At 46.4% G+C, this 19,595-nt stretch overlaps 10 protein-coding genes across 10 annotated transcripts; 7 read left to right on the top strand and 3 right to left on the bottom strand.

The window, feature by feature from the left end:
• The first annotated feature begins 74 nt into the window (after nt 1–74).
• On the top strand, nt 75–2,892 carry V2V93DRAFT_111656 (uncharacterized protein). Its single transcript, XM_066906754.1, has 2 exons — nt 75–193; nt 260–2,892. The coding sequence occupies exon 2, from the start codon at nt 263–265 to the stop codon at nt 2,438–2,440; it is 2,178 nt and encodes a 725-aa protein (XP_066767771.1). The 5' UTR covers nt 75–193; nt 260–262; the 3' UTR covers nt 2,441–2,892.
• On the top strand, nt 2,743–3,894 carry V2V93DRAFT_111639 (Derlin). Its single transcript, XM_066906753.1, has 2 exons — nt 2,743–3,206; nt 3,272–3,894. The coding sequence occupies exons 1-2, from the start codon at nt 3,045–3,047 to the stop codon at nt 3,755–3,757; spliced, it is 648 nt and encodes a 215-aa protein (XP_066767770.1). The 5' UTR covers nt 2,743–3,044; the 3' UTR covers nt 3,758–3,894.
• Nucleotides 3,786–5,649, bottom strand: V2V93DRAFT_363847 (uncharacterized protein). Its single transcript, XM_066908707.1, has one exon. The coding sequence runs from the start codon at nt 5,528–5,530 to the stop codon at nt 4,031–4,033; it is 1,500 nt and encodes a 499-aa protein (XP_066767769.1). The 5' UTR covers nt 5,531–5,649; the 3' UTR covers nt 3,786–4,030.
• Nucleotides 5,650–6,206: 557 nt separating this feature from the next.
• On the top strand, nt 6,207–7,477 carry V2V93DRAFT_363846 (uncharacterized protein; the record flags this gene model as incomplete). Its single annotated transcript, XM_066908706.1, has 1 exon — nt 6,207–7,477. A coding segment is annotated over one exon (1,271 nt), but the record flags the coding sequence as incomplete, so codon positions are not given.
• Nucleotides 7,478–7,860: 383 nt separating this feature from the next.
• V2V93DRAFT_363845 (60S ribosomal protein eL42) lies at nt 7,861–8,760 on the bottom strand. Its single transcript, XM_066908705.1, has 4 exons — nt 8,712–8,760; nt 8,548–8,630; nt 8,383–8,478; nt 7,861–8,298 (listed from the first exon to the last, which is right to left on the bottom strand). Exons 1-4 carry the CDS (start codon nt 8,713–8,715, stop codon nt 8,161–8,163), a joined length of 321 nt encoding a protein of 106 aa, XP_066767767.1. The 5' UTR covers nt 8,716–8,760; the 3' UTR covers nt 7,861–8,160.
• Nucleotides 8,761–11,235, bottom strand: V2V93DRAFT_363844 (uncharacterized protein). The gene is made up of 3 exons (XM_066908704.1): nt 10,829–11,235; nt 10,366–10,761; nt 8,761–10,306 (listed from the first exon to the last, which is right to left on the bottom strand). Exons 1-3 carry the CDS (start codon nt 10,982–10,984, stop codon nt 9,014–9,016), a joined length of 1,845 nt encoding a protein of 614 aa, XP_066767766.1. The 5' UTR covers nt 10,985–11,235; the 3' UTR covers nt 8,761–9,013.
• On the top strand, nt 11,221–11,639 carry V2V93DRAFT_363842 (uncharacterized protein). The gene has a single exon (XM_066908703.1). The coding sequence runs from the start codon at nt 11,393–11,395 to the stop codon at nt 11,588–11,590; it is 198 nt and encodes a 65-aa protein (XP_066767765.1). The 5' UTR covers nt 11,221–11,392; the 3' UTR covers nt 11,591–11,639.
• Nucleotides 11,640–12,781: 1,142 nt separating this feature from the next.
• Nucleotides 12,782–13,822, top strand: V2V93DRAFT_389810 (uncharacterized protein; the record flags this gene model as incomplete). Its single annotated transcript, XM_066912372.1, has 1 exon — nt 12,782–13,822. The coding sequence occupies one exon, from the start codon at nt 12,782–12,784 to the stop codon at nt 13,820–13,822; it is 1,041 nt and encodes a 346-aa protein (XP_066767764.1).
• A 352-nt stretch (nt 13,823–14,174) lies between these two features.
• V2V93DRAFT_363837 (uncharacterized protein) lies at nt 14,175–16,228 on the top strand. The gene has a single exon (XM_066908702.1). It carries the CDS (start codon nt 14,389–14,391, stop codon nt 16,129–16,131), a length of 1,743 nt encoding a protein of 580 aa, XP_066767763.1. The 5' UTR covers nt 14,175–14,388; the 3' UTR covers nt 16,132–16,228.
• Nucleotides 16,229–16,383: 155 nt separating this feature from the next.
• V2V93DRAFT_389808 (fungal-specific transcription factor domain-containing protein) lies at nt 16,384–19,157 on the top strand (the record flags this gene model as incomplete). Its single annotated transcript, XM_066912371.1, has 3 exons — nt 16,384–16,707; nt 16,812–17,055; nt 17,083–19,157. The coding sequence occupies 3 exons, from the start codon at nt 16,384–16,386 to the stop codon at nt 19,155–19,157; spliced, it is 2,643 nt and encodes an 880-aa protein (XP_066767762.1).
• Between the last annotated feature and the right edge of the window lie 438 nt (nt 19,158–19,595).

Genomic DNA, 19,595 nt, shown 5'->3' with positions numbered 1-19,595 from the left:
ATAATCTTCAGATCGTGGATAGTTGTCAGACTCCTCGTTCAAAAGCCTTTGTTGACCTGTACCACCTCGACTTGCTCCGCGCATATCTTCCATTCTGGCTCCTTCAGATCTTCTTTTGTCCGGGTTTTACCGGATTTTCCCCTGCGATTATATTCGACTCATCTTCATCCGTTAGTGCTATTGTCGTGTTTGAGTATGTCCTGTCCTGCTCTCTTGATGCTCTGATCAAAGAGGCTGACCTCAATTTTTTTCTCACTAGATAATGGATCCTTCACGTCCCAACTCTCCCTCTCCTGTGCAATCCGCAAGCGAACTGTATGATCACCGCAACCAACCCGAATCTCTTCCTGTTCGCGGTGCCTCATTTTCCAGCAGTGTCGCTTCGGATGGTATCCCGCACGGCCCTATCTACGTCACGACCGGCTCCGCTGGGTCGGCGGGCCGCGTTAAGCCGCGTGTCGACTCCTTTTCTGCAGAATCTGCGATCGTAGATAATGACTACGAGGCAGAAGCTGTTGATGAGGTTGCCGAGCCCGTGAGACGTAAGCTGTCATCTCTTCGTCCTCCTATCGTATTCGACAGCAACGAAGGATCGGCCTCTGCCGAGCTCAACCGTTTTGATTTCGCATCATCGAACGCGTCGCATCGTCACCAGCCTTCTGGCCCCACATCTGCCGCTGGCGCCCCCGGTCGCGGTCGACGTCAGCGCCGCACCTCGAATGACTATGTAGGACCGCGTCGTCCTACTTTTGTCGTCGATCCTCAGGTTCCCGAAAGTGTCCTTGCGAGTCCCGACGGTCACCGTATTTCAGTTGATAGTACCAAAAGTGGAACATATGAAAAGGGACCTGCTCCTGCGACTGAGGTTGCTGCCTCAATATCGGACTCTGACTCTGAAGCTCGTTCTCGTGTAAATTCTGAAGATGAGACAGAAGAAGACGTGTGCTTCCCGATGCCGCTTGAGCACCAGCGTATAAATGGTATTGATTTTGACGAAATCGAGGAGTTTGCCGCTGAACAGAGACTCGAGCAGTGGTATCCCTCTCTCAAGCGTCGCGCCGATAATGATCTCGGCTCTGGCGGCGTAATTGGTGTTCGTCGACTGACCTTTTCTGTTGGTGAGCGGCCTGGAAGTGCTAGTGCTGGTATGCTTGGAGCTGCAGGTGATATCCACCACAATACTGCTATTGCTGCTGCATCTTCTACTGCGACTACGGCCGCTCCGTCTTCGGGCTCAACTTCGTCAGATGAGAAAAGTGCGGCTGTGGACGCTCACGTCGAGATGTTAAAGAGCCGCACCCTGCCTCCTGATGCCGCTGCACGTCTTGCTGCTGCCGAGGACCGCTTCAGTCTTTTCTGCTCCGAGTCCGAGGAGACTATTCACGCGCCTGAGATTTGTCTTTTGACTGCTCCTGAGCAGACTTTTGCGGATCTGTTTGATCGTCGTAATGGTACTTGGTGGCTTGATTGCGTTGATCCTACTGATACCGAAATGAAGATGCTTGCAAAGGCATTCGGAATTCATCCGTTGACGACTGAGGATATTCGTGTACAGGAAACTAGAGAGAAAGTCGAGCTCTTCAAGTCGTACTATTTTGTCTGTTTCCGTACTTTTGAGCATGAGAAGGACAGTGAGGAGTTCATGGAGCCGTTAAATATGTACATGATTGTCTTCCGCGACGGAATCATGTCGTTCCACTTTTCTGCGTTTGACCATACGGCGAATGTGCGTCGTCGAATCAGACAACTTAGAGACTACGTCACTGTTTCTGCTGACTGGATTTGCTATGCGTTGATTGATGACATAACCGATGGATTTGCACCTGTTATTCATGAGATTGAGAAAGAAGCTGATAGGATTGAAGACTTAGTGTTTGTTGCGCGGGAGTCTGATTTTGGAAACATGCTTAAGCGTATAGGCGATGCTCGCAAGATGGTCATGACGCTTATGCGACTTCTTTCTGGAAAGGCAGACGTTATCAAGATGTTTGCTAAGCGGTGCAATGAGCAGTGGGATGTTGCTCCAAAGAGCGAGATTGGACTGTACCTGGGCGATATTCAGGATCATATTGTGACTATGTACCAGAATCTTTCTGCGTATGAAAAGATTTTATCACGGTCGCACGCCAATTATCTGGCGCAGCTGCAGGTAGAGTCTTTCCATGCTAACAACCGAGTGACAAACATGCTCTCCAAAGTGACGCTACTGGGTACTATTCTCGTGCCGCTTAATCTGATTACGGGTTTATTTGGAATGAACGTTCGCGTACCGGGCCAAGAAGATGAAAATACGCTTGGGTGGTTTTTCGGTATTGTCGGCGTGATTGCGTGTATTGTTATCGTTGCCTTTTTTTTGGCGCGCAAGTGGTTGGGTACTATGGACAACGATGGTATTCCGCAGCATGAATCTGAGCGACGATTGATCAATGCCGTGGCGTAAGGAAGCTTGTGGTTAGTGGTTTAGACTTTTCGGAAACAGAATTATGTAGGGAAAAAATATACTAGTTATTTGTGAATTTATGTGAATTTGTAGGGTTGACGGTGTACTGATAGCATAGGAGGAGTAGCATGTGTTCTTATTCTTTTTATGCTGGTTAAGTATAAGGTGAACGATACTAGATTATTGTTTCATTTTGCTTTAGTTTTTTTTTTTCTGGTCTGCTATTTGGTTAATCAATAAATCGAGTTCTTTAAAATGATACTTATCTATTAAAATTATCCAAGGTAATTTATGTGCTGAAGTTGAAAGCAGATAGAATGTGGCCAGCCAAGCCGCATTGGTGTCGAAGTTCTATTCCAAACCACCTTACCGAGAGAGAGCAATTATCCCTTCTATAGATATCTTATCGATACAAAGCGGTCGCGAATTTATTTATTGAGGTTAAATCTTTTCCACACGGAGAGAAACAGTGATACGGCTTCTTTGACAGCCGGCAAATCATGAATTTTACACTAGCAAACTGATACACGCCCAGAGAATTAGTACACAACATCAATAAGCCTTATTATCTAGAGATTGAGACGAGAGATTTGCCGAAAAAGATATGGATAACGTTATTCCACTTGAAGCATGGTTTTTTGAAGTGCCGCCAGTGACTAGGTATTGGACTACATTATCGGTGATTACGTCTGCGCTTGTACAATGTGAAGTATTGTCGCCGTATCAGCTATTCTTCTCGTTTCATACTGCGGTTGGGAAGCAGCAGGTATGTAGTGATGTATGATGATATTCAATTTGAAGATCCCGAGAGCTGACATGGTGGAAATGTAGTATTGGCGATTTATTACAACATTTTTGTATTTCGGACCGTTGTCGCTGGATTTCGTGTTCCATTTATTCTTCATGTCGCGGTATTCGCGGATGCTAGAAGATACATTTTTCAGAAACAACACACTTGATTTCCTCTGGCTACTTTTATACTCTGCTACTTCTCTATTACTGCTTTCTCCCTTTGCATCATTATTATTCTTAGGATCTCCCTTGAGTTTCAGCTTGGTATACATCTGGTCTCGAAGAAATCCTGCCGTTCGCTTATCCTTCCTTGGTCTCTTTGTATTTTCGGCGCCGTATTTACCTTGGGTACTTTTCGGTTTCTCGTTAGTTTTAAATAATGCGATCCCGAAAGGTGATTTGTTGGGAATAGCAGTAGGACACGTGTATTTCTTTTTTGAAGACGTGTTTCCCAGATTATATGGTGGTGTTAGACCGTTATCGCCGCCTTGGAGATGGAACTATCGGGCTTTGCTTTGGCGGTGATGAAATATATTTAATTTTTCAGATTGAATTACGGTGGTATCCATAAGTAGGCCTTATTTAAAATAAGCATAGATTATAAGGAATCTTTTGAACACCCATCAAAATAATACAAACTGAGACATAAATCATAAAAACACAATGCACAAAACGTGAACCTAACTGAAAAACTATATAGACAAAGAAACATAACCCGAATAAAAGTAAAAACTCAATTTATAAAAGGAAAAGCAAAAAAAAAAAGAGGAAAGGAAAATCAGCTAGAGCTTTATAAATCTACTCTGATGCAGTTTCTTCTGTACTCTTAGACTGCTCAATAGCAGGTTGCGACTCGAGCTCGACTTTTGATTCAGGGTCTGCTTCAGAAGTCGATGACTCTTGATCTGGCACATCCAACTGTTTCTGCCTCTCTACTTTAGGAGTGGCGGTTTCTTCTGCTTCTAAATCTTCAGGCTTGGCAGGGATGGTAACTGCGGTTTCAGTTGTTGACAAAGTAGAGCTCGTTGAAGCCTCGGAATCGTCAGTCAGACTCTTATCTTCGACAATGACAGCACGCTTCGGTATTCGCGGCAAACGCGCCGAAACAACACCAGGAGAGGCAGGCTGAGTGGCCGGATCACTGAGTAGGTTCGATTCAGACGACGAAGTCAAGCCAGGAACTCGACCTCCTGCAGAAGACGGGTGCAGACTTAGCGGTGCGGTTTTTATTCGTCTGCTCGAGTACGAGTCTGCGCTTGCGCTCTTAACCATCTGTGCCGCCTGTGCCGCCTGTGCCGCCTGTGCCGCCTGTGGCTGTTTCTGCTGTTTGCGCTGCGAGTAGGCGATTGCGCGCTCGACGCGACGTTTGAGAACATCAAAGTAGGACTGCATGCGACCACTAGAAACGTACCACATCTCTTCAGAATCCTCGTCAACTGACCATCGTCCTTCTTCAAAGTCATCGGCAAGCATGGCAAGGAAATGACCCCATGATCTAGCAATGACATACTTGCGGTCATACTCGCGTCCAAAGATGATGACTTGACCCCAATGTCCTGTCGGGCCGGGAGCAAGATCAACGGCAATGTAGTTTCCGCAGAAATCCTTGACAAGCGGGATCCAGCCTGTGCATGCAAAAACAGGCTGAGTGGCGCGATGCGGGACCGAGGTCTGATATGCGGTGAAATTGTTCGCTCGCGGACGCAAAGGCGGCTGACGTGATGAGGGACCCGCAGGGGTGTCGTCGTCAAAAACCTCGTTGCGATCCTGCTCGAGGGTGGTAGCGATAGTGCGCCAAGTTTCCCATATAGAGACTACTTCGTCCGAGTTAATGAGAGCATTGCCGTAGACAAGACCGCATGGCTTGCCGCCTTCAAGTTGGCCATCGTGTTCTAAGAAGTATGAGCGCACGTCTGCAGGAAGCGAGCAGTCTATGGCGCGCTCCAGAGACGTAATGTCTGAGGCAAGAGCCGGACCACTGATGTTGTCTGCGAGCTCCGGGTAGTTTTTCTCTGCCCAGCGGCTGATGCGTGCCCAGGAGAGGGGGACTGGGGGAGCAGGGGGAGCGCCTTCAGAAAAGTCCTGGAGCTGGATGGTGTGGTGCGAGGAGGCAGCCGAAGGTAAGGAAGCAGTGGAAACGGACCGCATTCCAGGCTCATAGACTGGCCTTGTAGAAGTCCCGTAAGGATTTGCGTCGAGTGCAAGGCTACTGGGGGTGGGGACGAGGCGGGAGGGCTTGTCTTGAGAGGCTGAGGAGAAGGGAAGGGAGGAGAAGAAGGAGGAGACGGCGGCGAGCATAGCGAGGAAGGGAAGAGGAAAAAAAAGAGAAAAAGAATGAAAGAATAATAGAATGAATGAATGAGATAAAAGAAGATAAGAAGACGATAAGAAGAGAAGAGCAAGTGAGAATTGTAAATGTGTTTATCGATTCTGCGAGCAAAGGAGACCGAAGCCGGCCCTGACCCTTAAACCTTGTACGACGCGTGGCAAACGCGTACGCGTGAGAGGATCAGTTCCTGGAAGAAGAAGAAAGGAGAGAGAATAGTAAATAAAAAAGATATAAATGATTTTTCGAATACCAGATCTGTTTTATCGGTCATTTTCAGTGCACTTGGCTAGAATTTAATGATGGAACTGCACTAATCTAGCTTAAGAAGTCCTAAATAAGAAGAAGCTTTTGCTGTTTATGGAAGGGTCCTCTTCTCCTCTTCTTCATCTTCATCTTCTTCTATTCTTCCTCTCTTCTTATCATCTATCCCGTCTTCTATGCTATTCTCTTTATTTTGACGAATTTAAAACTACCCTCAAGCAAGCATAAACAACAACAATATTACTAATATATTACATATTTATTTATGTAACATATTACCTAATACGGTTACCCTGCGTCATCCTTGCTGCTCGCTTCTCACATCTTGCGCAATCCAGTCTCATCCTCTGTCTGCGTCTCCTCTTCCTCTCTCATTCGCTCCCAATGGGCCGTCCACTTTGGCACTCCTCTCAGCCTTCTCGGCTAGACTCTCGATCTTCTGATCCGCTTAAGCGTCGCCATGACTCTAGCTCGCACATTGAGCGCCCGCGTCAGAGAAGCAGGCCTTCCACCGTCTCTCTCGAACGCTACCTTGAGCCCCACACCTCCTCCCTGACCACTCTAGAGCACGCATCGTGGGCGACTCGTGGGCGTGAGAGTCTGAATTCTACTACAGAGCCTGATCCTTACGACTTTCTTTCTTCTCCTTCCTCGCCTTCATCGCAAGCCGATCCTGAGGAACAGAACGGCTCATCGAGGCTCCTCGGCTTGCTGCGTACGAACCGGCTAATTGATAACAGCGCCTCGGAAGATCGACCACTTACCGGAACCCATTACGATATTAGCTCGGCGATGGAACGACTGGAACCTAGATTACCGCAGCATTACTTGGACTCCGAAAGAGCCAGTATATCGACAGCTGCCGCTGCGCCTGAATATTCGCAATTTTATTATGCCTTCAATCCGCCGAGATTGAGACAACGCTTTAGGCTTGATGATGCTTCTCGAAGCAATAACTCTGTTCCAAGTGCTCATCAGAATGCAGAATCTGACCGGCGCGTGTCTACTTCCGGTCAACCTGCAGAACCCACTCAACTAGAGCCGCCGACATCTACCGAAGACCTATTTGTCTCTCTTTTCCACAGCCGCCATTCTGTATCACAGTCCTCTCTTTGCTCTGATTCTGTTTCCGACTCTCGTGCATCAGATACTGCCGTACTTGCTATCCGTGACTCAGCTCTTCAGCGACATCGCCGTCGCAGACTCCACATCCCGTCGGGAATCCCTCAGCATCTTCCGTTTCCTCTTCCCTTACACGCGGAAGGCCCTTCTTCCTCCTTTGATTCCTCATCTTCTTCATCTACAGCTCATATTTCGCCGCTTCAGGTACCAACTCCACCAATACTTACACAGCAGTCAGAGACTCTCCGTCGTCAATATCTGCGCCGCCAGCGAGCACGATACTTGCGTGTACAGCAGCACAATACATTTCAGTCTGATACAGCGTCACCGTCGCATCCTACTGCCGAGGAAGAACAAGAGATTCAGCAATCTTTTGAATCTTCCCGACAGCGACCGAGACAATCGGTGCCTGTGCGACAACCGACATCGCCTGCGGACGACAACTCCGATGAATTTCTTCGTAGCCACTACCGCCGCTCTCATCAACAACAACAACAACAACAACAACAACAACAACAGCAGCAGCAGCAGCAGCCTCGAACAGCACGCAGTTGGACAACGCTATCTAGATTCAGTAATATTTTCAGAAACTTGGGTGAAAGTCGCCTTGACCTTTCTACAGATCCACTTCGCGATCCGGCTAGAGACTTAGTTACTACAGAGGAATTGGCCGGTAGATACCTACGTCAATCACTAGATGGTATAGGAGATCGCGATCGGAGTCCTACACCTTCAGCATTAGAATCAGGCGAGTCTTTTGGAGATATGGCAGGAGTTGCAGGGGATGACCAAGTCGTGGACCACATTCCGACTACAAGCTCGCTTATTGATGAAGCATCAAATGCTTGTGAATTTGGCACTGATTTTTCAAATGTCGAAAGTATATCAGGGACAGTGAATATTTAATGTAATTTTCGTGTATTTATATGTATGGGTATTGGTTTCAAAGCATTTATTTGCATTTGTATTTGGTATAGTTTAGGTGTCGGTTCGGGGTTAGTTATGTTTTCAATATTGTTTAATTCTATTTCGTCGCCTGGCGCCATGAATCCCGGTCATTAACGAGTTTCGTAAAATGATATTATTATAAGGACGCAATTCCTGTCCTAAAATCAATTCATAATTTTGAACTATCTGTACACGTTCACGATCCATCACAAATAATTATAATCAGCAACATCTGTATATATAAGATAGATATAAAAATTCGAGATATTTAGAACTGGAGAGCCTGTCCCTTCTGCTTCTTGTCACCACCAAGCTCAAAGTGCTTGCATCGCTTCAAGGCAAGCTGAGCCTTGGTCTTGCAGACGGTGCACTCGAGACGGAGAACGACCTTCTTAGTAGTCTTGGCCTATATTTTGAGAAAGGAAAATGATTAATATTACTGTTTTCCCCCCTTCTTTATAATCATTTTGTGAAAATGTATTAGACATACCTTCTTGTGGAAAACCTGCTTAGTCTGACCACCATAACCTCTCTGCTTGCGGTCGTATCTGCGCTTTCCCTGGGCATATAGCGAAGCCTTACCAGCCTATAAAAACAGAATCAATATTAGATCCACACTGTGCCAACTTCATTAGATCAGTAAAGACAGTCGTACCTTGTACTGGGTGACCTTGTGCTGGGTGTGCTTGTGGCACTCCTTGCCCTTGCAGTATGTTCGTCGAGTCTTGGGAATATTAACTGCAACAAAAAATCAAGAAGTTAGAAGATATAATATATCAAAGGATATGAATCAAACTTCATATTTATATACTAACATACCCATTGCTGCGAATTTCGATAGTGGATTAACCTGCTGTCGTTCAAGATTCCTCCTTCAATCTCGCACGCTCTCCGTTGCTAAACCTAATATGGCCGGCCATCCTCGCTGCGTCTGTGACTGCGTTTTATCAACCCTACCCCTACTTATAACCCTACACATCAATCTCTTTTATGTAGGGTTACAGATTATCTTTTAATTTTGAGGGTATTTCATTCTGAATTACAATACAATTGCGATTAACCACACAAAACGAACAAAAGCAGTGTTCAATGGAAAGGATGAAATAAACCAAATTAAAAACTCACCCTATCTCTACAAGAACATCAAAATCCAGATGCGCCAAAGGCCACTTTACCCAGTCTCTCCACCGGTCCTTTCCTCCTACGTCATAAATTCCTGGTAACGAAGCTATAATGGCCAAAATATCACGACGCGTAGTAACAACCGCCCACCAGCGCTGCGGACAAAGAACGTATCGCAAGACGCTTAAATAATGAAGATAAATAATTAGCATTGGAGGCTCATGCTCGCGTAAACGATGTAAGAATTCTGTTGTGCATGTAAATGGCCATGCTAGCAAATATCGCTCGATTGAACCGCCTGTGGTATTCACGATCCAGTTCTCGCTCATGGCACTAGCTCCCTCCGCCGTGGTCTGCAGCGTCAGTATCCGCTCAAGAGCCGTAATGGGCTGTTGACATAAATCTACCGCGGCAGGACCATAAGTACGCGCGATATTATCGGATAGGTAGTTGAAATACGGTTTGTTGAGTGGCAGAATATCCCAATTTAAAACCCATGACTCGTGGATTTCGCCTAGCGTCACACCCATCGACTCAAATTCACGGAGGAAAGCGCCAATACCAAGATGCAAAGGAATCCAAATGTCAATCGAACTAATCTTTTGCTCGCCTTGCCGTCGTGCGTGGTTCGTTCTTCCATCTCGTTGTCGCGCCTCCACTTCTTCCTCTTCTAAATCCAATAGCGCACCACTTCCTTCAGGAAAAGCAAACCCATCAATCGATAACAGAACTGAGGCGAATAACGCGGCTCGCAAAAGTTCTACGTCCTTTGTATTGCCCGCGAGCGCGGCTCTAAATAACTCAAACGCGCGCTGCCGGTAATATAAGCACAGAGCTGCATAATGACTTCTTAAAGCACGCCGCCGCATTCGATTTTCGGAACTCTCATTAGAATCGAGAGCTGGTAAACGCGTTGAGGTGACAATTATATGTGAACATACAATAGCGAGGTTAGAGTACATTAGAAACTGATAACGACACGCAGACACAGGCGCCTCTTTTACCCACATTTCCCGAGTTCTTGGGTTCTGTAAATGCGTGAGCGAAGGTAGTACGCCGACAAAAAAATAAACTAAAAGTGAGAGATGCTGCATGTTGAGATCCGCCTGCGCAGTAGCAATGCTGTTAGGATCATCATTATCGTTGCCTAGAAATAAATCTGGAATAGTCGCATCTAGTAAATTTTTGGACGCCGTATTGTTTGGAGATATTGAGCGGCTGGAGCCTAAAGCATACTCGCAGCTCGCACTGTGTTTCACACAATTCTTGCATCGCGGTCGCGCTTCATCGCACTATATTGACAGCATTAATATCGAGACATCACATTTCTCTTGTAGAGAATAAGACAAACCTTAATCTTTCGTCTTTTGCACACAAAACAGCCATTTCGAGATTTGAAGTGAGTTTTCTTTCTAGGATTTGATTTACCGTCCGGGCCTGTCTCTTTACGGCTGCTGAGCGACGACGACGACGACGACGCCGCAGTAGATTTATCGCTGGATCCCGGCGATGGAGCAGCGGTCGTGGCCGCCAGAGGCGACTTGGGTGTGTGAGCCGCCGATCCATTCGTACCGGAAGTTGACGGAGTTGCGTAATTTGTAGGTGAAGATTGTGAGGACGGGGTTTGTATTGAGGTTAGTGGGAGATTATGTGACTGCATGTGGACGAGCGGAGACGGTAGTAGTGGTGGGGGATGCGGCGGCGGCGACGGAATGTACCCTGCTATCGGGGGCAGGACATAGCTCGACTGCAAATAAGATGTCAAAAAATCAACATTAAAGAGAATGGTGAAGCATCTCGGAGTAAGTATGTACATTATTGGAGACCTGTAGAGGCACAAAGGGTAACAAGGATACTGGAGGCTGCGCCCAACGCTGATATTGCTGCGGATAAAGCTGTCTCAAATGCTGTTTCTGCTTATCAACGCCGGACTCGGGACTACCCGGAGAATTTGCATTGAAGCCACTCATAGCCCAAGTCCTGTTAGATCCGGTAGGTGTGCGGCAGCGCGCCTGTGAAGATCGACGATGCGCGTCCTCAGCTGAGCACAGGTGCACAGGCGTGTGCAAATAAACAGTATTATATAATCACTGCGCACAGACTTGATTTCAAGGGCATCTCCAAATTTGACCACGAAATAGCATCTTTATCTTTCGATGACCTTAACGCGCTTTCTCGCGAAGCTGTTTGCGAACCACGAGAAGTCATCTTTCACTTGTCTAATATGTGAATTGCCTTGCAGGGTTGCGCTTAAGTCTGTCAAATAACGAATGCTCTGGCAGGCTTACAGTTTTCTGCGCCCTTAATCAATTTGGTTCTTCGCCAGATCCAACGAATTCACGGCGATGTAACACTAAATTTAAGCGACACCTGGCTGTATGTGTTATGTTTTAGCACAAGAGATGGTTGATGGCATCTGGGCCTTGAATCATCAGTCTGATCGGCGGCACTCTAAACATAACCATGACTTTAGTACAGACCCTTTGGCGCACCACACCCGTCCCATTGCTTCTACTGCTGAAAAGGCCGCAATTGCAGACTACGTCAACGTAGGGTTGGCGTCAAAAAAGATATAAAGGCTCTTGCGAAATACACAATAGACTTTGGCCAATCGGTAAGAGATCTGTAACCGAATTGCTGAATTCAGACAGTTAACTTGTTAGGACCTTAGTCCTCACTTGTGTTTATAACCAGCCCTCAAAACGGCAGCTTGTGCTTTGCAGTCATTTTTGCGTCTATTCTACGGCGCATGTCACGACTGCATCGTTAACTCGCACCTACCTAATAAATCATCTTCAGTCTTACTCTGTCTGTTTTCTGCTAAATACCGCATGCATCTACTTGAAGTGAAGAAGGTGGCCTAAAGAAGAGCCGCTTAGAGCTTGCACTGGATCATTCTCTACTTCTTTCCGGTCTCTCTTGTCTGCATATGATTCAAGTATAGGTCGGAAACATCAAAGCCCTTCAACTTTCAGACATCCACCCTCACTGGCGCCTCCGTCGTCTCCGCGCAGAGCAACAGACAAATTATACTACGGTTAAGTACTAAACAGGAGCCCTGCACTGTTGAAGCGGTAGAAGCGACCTGCAAACGTTTAAGAGCCAGTCAATTGGTCAGTATGTGGTGCGTTGAGCTTAAGACAAATTCACGACCTGGCCCTCAAAGCCATGTCAGTATGGTGAGTCAGTAGAGTCAGGGCGACGGTGTAATTTGAAGGCATTGAAGCAATGGTTTTAATTACATTCAAATGCTTCTTTTTCTAATTTACTGCATTTGGCGATGCTTTGAATTCCAAAAGTCGGTGTGTAGTGATTATATAATACAGTACTTGCACACGCCCGAGCACCTATTGGGAGTCTATTAGACGTGTTTGCTTATATCACCATTATGTAATTAGTATTCTAAAGTTGGGTTAGGTGTTGCGGAGATAGCGGTTCTTAATCGAATCCAATTCTCGGTACAGGTCTTGGATATGGATCGATACGAGCCGTACTGCTTTGATATGCAGACGAGCCCTGCTCTAGCTACGGAGATACAGGAACAGTATGCTAACGCGGAAATTTGTTAATTGTTTGCCTTAAGCAGTCAGATCATGAATCTACAGGCTCGGAATTAAGCATGACTCTTGTCGAGAATAAGCTAGTTACTGACGGCGCAAACTTGCCGTGCATTCAAGCTAATTCCATTCACACGCCGTCATTATATAGGCATTGTTATTCTCCGGCCTGATCAGCTATTAGAATTCATAAAAAAACAACAGAAAAAAATGTCAATCATGGCTCGTCGTCGAATTCTTGCGATCGGCAAACCTCGTTTCGCTCTCGCTGAGCTCGCTCTCCTTGAATCAGCCTACGATATAGACTATGTGTACCCCACCAATCGCGCGGCCACGATATCTGCGATAGAAAAAATATGCTCTCAACGCGCGACTACATACGATGCGTGTTTTTGGCTGTTTGGTTGGACTCATTATAAGCCTTTCGATAGAGATCTGCTGACGCCAGTGTTACCTTGTCCGATGTTTGCCGGCGGAGGCGCAGGTTACGATTCCGTTGAGGTCGATTGGATCACAGAGAATGGAGCCTGGTATACAAATACTCCAGGTACACCAACCGTTGGAACTGCTGATCTACATGTCTTTCTAGTATTGGCGGTTCTGCGAGGTACTTCCTTAGCCGAGAAAGTAGCCAGGAGCGGACACTGGCGCGATGGATTACCGCTATTCGACGACCCCCAAGGAAAAATTCTTGGAATTGTCGGAATGGGCGATATTGGCCGTGAAGTTGCGCGAAAACTAAGGGTATTCGACATGCGGATTATGTACTTTAACCGTCGTCCTCTTCCAAAAGAAATCGAAAGTGAGCTCGACGCACAGTACGTGAATACCTTGGACGAATTACTTCAACAATGCGATGTTCTTTCAATCAATTGTCCGCTTACTCCCGAAACATGGCATATGATTTCAGATCGTGAATTTTCGCTGATGAAGGATGGAAGTTATATTGTTAATACTGCGCGAGGAGCAATTGTCGACGAGGCAGCCTTACAACGCGCTCTTGAGAGTGGCAAGATAAATCGCGCTGGTCTTGATGTCTTTGAAACAGAGCCTGAAATCAGTGAATTTTTTAGAACAAGCGACAGAGTGACTATCCAGCCTCATTATGGAGGATTCTCAGTGGGGACTATTAGGCTCGGCGAGAAATTAGTATTGGATAATGTTCGGCAGTATTTAGAAACTGGAGAGCCATTGACGCCGGTGAATAGAGAGGAAAGGGCTCAGGTACTGGCTAAAGCTGGTGTCTTATGATCCTATCGATTTCACAAGTTAAGTGAATTCATATCAAGAAAGGCTTGTACGGGAGAGATAAGAATATGACTGGTTAATGCATCTGACACGCGTAATACAGCCAGTGAATAAACCGAAAACAGCAAATCCACAATATAATTTACACATCCCTCATATTTTTTTTCGTTTGCTTCCTACTACAAAAACTTTAGATACGATGTATGGCGTTTTGGACCATTTTGGCTGACACGAAAATTCAGACATGTATGGGGTTGACGAACCCGAACACGATCTGAATTCTATTTATCAATTCAGACGGATTATTGCCAAACCACATGCATTAATTGTCAATACTAAAAAGTAATCAAGTCGCTTAATCTTCAATGAACAAAGTATAGATCAATATGTAATCCCATCAAATACACTCTCGGTGTCATTCTATTGCCAGCATCTCTCGCATTTGCTGACGACACTATGCTTAGTCATTGGATGATTGTCTCGTATCCGGCTGGGCTCGGTTCGCCCTCTCGCCATTCCTCGCAAAGGACAACATCCACCCCCTCACCATCACCCGAGCAACTCGATAAATGCCCTCGCCGCCTGCAGACGGCTTCGCGGCCAGAGATCCGCATTTAAAACCAACTTCAGTTTTATCCGACACGCGAGCGCCGGTTGTTCCTGCGCCGAATCCGACAGCTATGGTGGACGACGAGAAGAGTGCGAAGCGGCAGCGGCTCCACGAAAGCGAGTTTGGGTCCGAGCCTGAGACTTCTAGCGATGAAAGTGTGGGTGATAGCAGACAGAAGAAGAGCAATGATCGTAACGGCGAAAATGGTAATAACGTGCAAGCTACTGCGATTGAGAATCTTTTAAACCAGGCAAGCTCGTCAATTGGTCGTCGCTCGCATTTAAAGTCGCGTAATGGATGTCTTATCTGCAAGCGCCGAAAGATCAAATGCGATGAAATGCGCCCGCAATGCCGCAATTGTGTCCGCCATAATGTGATATGTTCTTTCGCCGGGGGTGAAGTTGTGCCAACGTCCCCTGCACCATCGACTCCCAGTTTGACCCATGCCAGTCCGTCTTCAAATCCGATGCATCAGCCTTTCTCTGCCTCGACAACCCCTTCCTCGACTTCTACTTCTTCTTATCATCGTCCTCCACAAATGCCAGTGTCAATTCCTGTACCAGGTGTACTTCCAGGATTGGCAACGCGCTTCTTTGCCGGCGGCGTCACCGCAAACTCATCATTTGCTGCTGGTCTCTCTGCCCGCTCGTCAGCTACAACATTCTCTACTCCGCCATCATTTGATACCGCATCAAACGCTGGAGCTTCACGCAATGCCAATGGCGAAGCGCCGAATTTGACAGCAATCCCGTCTCCGCACACAGTTCTTGGGCAGCCGTTTGGCAGTGCGATCGCGACTCAACAATTGTCTCTTCTGACAAACTATATTCTCAATACCTCGAAGTCGCTATCGAATAATTTCAATCCACGATCGGTGTATATGTGGACTCACGAAGTCCCGGCAATGGCTTGTGAATTCGACTTTATGATGTACTCTATCCTCGCCTTGTCCGCCACGCATCTGCAGTATTTACGTAACGATCTCTCATACGAGAATATCGCGGTATATTACCGCCATCGTGCGATAGAGTCTTTTAGGAATAACATTGCCTCAGATGTTAGCGAAAAAACTCCGACTATGCTTGAAGCGCTGATTATCGCCGGGTCGCTGGTTTCGGTTGATGCGTTCGCCTATGTCGAAACTGGAGAATATTCGAATAATCGCGCAGTGTCACTCGATCGATGGCTTCCGCTTTTACTGGGTATTAAAGCGGTCGTTATTGAATCTGATCAGATGAATGAGGGTCATACGTCGCTACACTGGAACCCGCATATTTATTTCTTGCCGGTTGGTGAGCGGTCTCTGCTCTATCTCTCCAATCTAATCGACAAGCGAGCGACAGAGCTGAACCAGCGCGAGCTGACATACATGTGTGAACGACCAGTTCGCGTACTCGAGCAACTAATCACCTTTAACGACACTGAATTCGTCGAACTTGGCGCCGGACTCATTCGGTACATCATGACCTGGCCATTCGTTTGCTCAGACGAGTTCATTCAGAAGCTGAAGAACTACGAACTTGTCCCGCTTGCAATCTACGTGCATTATCTTGCGGTTATGAGTTTTACAAAAGTGTGGTGGCAAGATTTAAGGGTCAAAAATGATGTGCGGATGATTTGCAAGATATTGGGAAGAGATTGGGAACCTTGGTTGGAATGGCCACGTGCATATTTTGACTTTAATCTGTGGGAAGACGACTAGGTGTCGCTGGCAATGTATTGTTTTGCTTTGTATACTATCTATTGTATAATCTTTTTTTTTCTAATTCTAATTAGTAATATATCTATGTACAAATTGGTATCTCCTTTTGACAGCGCACTTAAAGCCTTGGGAATTGGGAGAGTTGGCGCGGCTTGGAACAAACGTGTGGAGGCATTTCATTTTAGACTCTAGTTTGTTTTCAGAAGACAAAGGGTCCCTTTTCAACCCACCGGCCGCCAAGCACACCAAACAATGAATTCTGCGTCTTCGCCTTCGGAGACTCCCCCCGGCTCAAATGGCGACTCAAGCGAAGTATTTTCTCAGCAGGGACACTCCACCACGACCACCTTCTCAGCAGGTGCCTTGCGCTCGGCTTCGCCGAGCGCTGTTTCTCGGTCTCTTGGCGCCGACGTACGAGATCAGATACATGTATTCAGAGTAGCGCAGCAGGGGCAGTCTTCTAAGTCTACTAGTCCATCAAATGCAGATGCTCAAAATATGTCGACGGGTAGTCGGCCTCCTGCCGGTCGGCGAACGATTCAAGCCTGCGAGCGATGCCACCGGCGGCGAACAAAGGTGCCTCAACCCTCTCTCCATATTCTAGATTAAAGCTTGTATTTTTCTTAAAGCATTCATAGACCTTTCAGGTTATCAAATATTAACCGAGATATATTTTTTAGTGCGACGGTAAATATCCCGAGTGCTCAGCCTGTGTGAAAGCTGCTGTGCGCTGCCAATACGCCTCCAATCGCACCGGTGCGGTTCTTTACCCTCGCGGTTATGTTTCTGCGCTAGAGGAGCGTATAGCATGGCTAGAACAGAACATATCCCACGATTTCCCACAGCTCAACATCACCGAGGTGCCTACGAATTCTCGTCTCCATTTTGCTAGTCAAGAAGTGTCTACTCAAGAAGACAGCCAGCGTCAGCAGCAAGAATTGCCATCGCCAGGACTGAGAGAAGAGTACCGGGTTGGTCCCGCGCATTATTATTATGAGGCATTCAGGAATCCTACTGAAACTATGGACGATCTAGCTGCGCATGTGGGATTTTTATCGCTGGGTGCCGCTGCCGAACAGAGTTCGACCGCTATCTCGGACGCACCTGCCGAGCCCCGATTCATAGGCTCGTCGTCAAGTCTGGCTGTTGCGAGTAGTGTAAATTTATTGCTTCGAGAGTTTGGACTTCAGAGACCGCTTGCGCTGACGGCGGCGGAAATGAGAGGAAGCTATCTAAAGTCGTCAGATGTCCCGAAAAGCGAATCAACCCAAAATCAAGTTCAGATAAAGGCTGAAGATGGTACCACCGCTGCACAGGATATATTAGAGAGTGACTTTTGGCCGTCGTATGAAGAGTGTATGACGCTCGCCACAGCAGGTTTGGAAGAAGTTGTCTTTTATCCTGTTCTCAACACCTCGACGTTTATGATTTATCTGCGCAACTCATATCAACCGGTGGTATTGGATACCCTACGTACTCTTCCACCTTGGCGACTTTTTCTCTTTTCAATCTGTGCGATAGGTGCAGCAGCACTGGGACAACGTGACAAGCAGCGCGCATTCTTTGCGCAAGCGATGCGTAATCTAGATGCTACGCTCAGCTTAGATCATGTCCGCAGTCTACGCGCGTTAATGTTGATTAGTATTTATTCATTCTATGATCCAGAAGCGGCGTCAGCGTGGCTTTGTGTGGGAACCGCGATTCGAATTGCCATCGCGCTGGGTTTACATCGACAGTCTTCTCAACATAACCTTAATTTAATCAATCAAGAAATTCGCAAACGCGTCTTCTGGGTACTATACTCTCTTGACAGAGTACTTTCGTCGATTCTAGGTCGTCCTTTAATGCTAAGGGATTGTGATATTGATGTTGCACTGTTTCTAGATCTTGGACAAGACCCTGAACTAACTGGAAATAACGGTGAGCCTATTTTTGCTGATATTTCAATAGCACTGCATATGGTTAAGCTTCGTCAAATCACTGGCAAGATTCTGGTCACCATCAATAAACCAGCAAATTCAGCTAGTGCAGAGGACTCTACTACAGTAGAGCAACTTCACCGCGCTCTTGATGACTGGAAAGCTAAAATGCCGCGGATCACTATTGCACCCGAGCGCACAAGAATGAGGATAGAATTAGAGCACCATGAGCAGTTGATGTTGCTTTATCGACCATCGCCTGCCTATCCGATTCCGACGGCGTCGGCAATATCTGTGTGCGCAAATAGTGCTACAGCAATAATTGACTTATACTCGCACATGATCCATTCTTTTGAATCTCGACCGCCAACGTTTCTCACGCTGCGGGGCATTTTTGTCGCGGCTATGACCCTACTTTGGTCATATATTGTTGGATACAAGTATAGAATTCAAATATTAACTGCACAGGCAGTTATGAGCTCGTCAAGTACGGCAAAGGCCCTTTTGCAGGAAGGAGCAAGTCAGTGGGCGATTGGAGCGCAATGTGCCGAGGTTTTGGGACACATTCTGACTGTGTTGGAAAGCGTGGAAATGCAGCAGCAGCAGCAAGGTGCTTCTACGCAGCCTACGTCGGTAGTTATTGGTGGTGTTGAGCAAATGATACAAGATTTGCCGTTCGACGTTAGCAGTTTCTCCGGGGTTTTCTCCGGCAATCAAGCACAGCCTCAGTTCATTTACGAGCCCTCGGCAGTGCCGTATTCTATACCGGAACACGCGCAAAATAACAAGCTGTATGGGTTTGCAGGAAATGTTGGGCCTGAAGATTTAGATGAGCAAGAGGTGAAGATCATGATGTATGCTGCACGTCGCGAGTTCGAGTCCTATGACGCACGACTGATAAATGAAGTATTTGCGCCTCAGCAAGGAGGTCTCGATGAGATTGTTGCTTCTCCTTCTCAACAACAACAGCAAGAGCAGGCATATGGAATGCCAATCCCAATGACTGAATATCAGCAACCGGCGATGAATTCTTCTGCGAATATGTCGCAAGATCCGCAGTCGTTGCAAAGAATGTATAAGTTTAATAGTTATATGGATTTGGTTTAGTTTATTTTGCTTTTTTGTTGCATGGATTTCCAATTATGTATTATAGTATTCGGGCATTTGCTATTTTCTTCTGCTTTGACTCGTTGAATTTTTGTACTATAAGAATACTACAGGAAAATATACAGTACCGTATATTTTCGATGAAGGTACATCGATCGACCCACCGGTCTGTAATATTACAGATTACTACTTGCTTCTTTACCGAGTTTTAGGCGAGCCGTCGTACTAACCCCAAAGGCACAAATTTGAACAAAAATAAATAAAAGATTAGACTAATCAAATAACGCACATGTCTTTATTCTGTAATGCAATCGCGCGAGCACATGCTTGGCTGTTTAGGATAAGATTTCCAGATTTAGGTTAGTTTGTAATCTGGAGTTTCGCTATTAACATGATAGCTCAAACAGGAGATGATGGTTGAGTATAACGAAGATATAT

The sequence above is a fragment of the Kockiozyma suomiensis genome, assembly GCF_038497685.1.
Source record: "Kockiozyma suomiensis strain NRRL Y-17356 unplaced genomic scaffold V2V93scaffold_2, whole genome shotgun sequence".
Lineage (NCBI taxonomy): Eukaryota > Fungi > Ascomycota > Lipomycetes > Lipomycetales > Lipomycetaceae > Kockiozyma > Kockiozyma suomiensis.
The sequence above is the reverse complement of the archived record's forward strand: the minus strand, read 5'-3'. Positions and strand labels throughout refer to the sequence as shown.

What these genes read in the sequence shown, in the direction of transcription:
- V2V93DRAFT_363837 (XM_066908702.1), top strand. Translation starts at nt 14,389, where the DNA reads ATGCCCTCGCCGCCTGCAGACGGCTTCGCGGCCAGAGATCCGCATTTA.
- V2V93DRAFT_363844 (XM_066908704.1), bottom strand. Translation starts at nt 10,984, where the DNA reads ATGAGTGGCTTCAATGCAAATTCTCCGGGTAGTCCCGAGTCCGGCGTT. An exon ending in CTCTACAGGTCTCCAATAAT is followed by an intron (nt 10,762 to 10,828) that starts GTACATACTTAC and finishes TCTTATTTGCAG; the next exon opens with TCGAGCTATGTCCTGCCCCC. An exon ending in GCAAAAGACGAAAGATTAAG is followed by an intron (nt 10,307 to 10,365) that starts GTTTGTCTTATT and finishes CTGTCAATATAG; the next exon opens with TGCGATGAAGCGCGACCGCG.
- V2V93DRAFT_363842 (XM_066908703.1), top strand. Translation starts at nt 11,393, where the DNA reads ATGTGTTATGTTTTAGCACAAGAGATGGTTGATGGCATCTGGGCCTTG.
- V2V93DRAFT_363845 (XM_066908705.1), bottom strand. An exon ending in ACAAGGTCACCCAGTACAAG is followed by an intron (nt 8,479 to 8,547) that starts GTACGACTGTCT and finishes CTGTTTTTATAG; the next exon opens with GCTGGTAAGGCTTCGCTATA. An exon ending in AGCAGGTTTTCCACAAGAAG is followed by an intron (nt 8,299 to 8,382) that starts GTATGTCTAATA and finishes CTCAAAATATAG; the next exon opens with GCCAAGACTACTAAGAAGGT.
- V2V93DRAFT_111639 (XM_066906753.1), top strand. Translation starts at nt 3,045, where the DNA reads ATGGATAACGTTATTCCACTTGAAGCATGGTTTTTTGAAGTGCCGCCA. An exon ending in CTGCGGTTGGGAAGCAGCAG is followed by an intron (nt 3,207 to 3,271) that starts GTATGTAGTGAT and finishes GTGGAAATGTAG; the next exon opens with TATTGGCGATTTATTACAAC.
- V2V93DRAFT_111656 (XM_066906754.1), top strand. Translation starts at nt 263, where the DNA reads ATGGATCCTTCACGTCCCAACTCTCCCTCTCCTGTGCAATCCGCAAGC.
- V2V93DRAFT_363847 (XM_066908707.1), bottom strand. Translation starts at nt 5,530, where the DNA reads ATGCTCGCCGCCGTCTCCTCCTTCTTCTCCTCCCTTCCCTTCTCCTCA.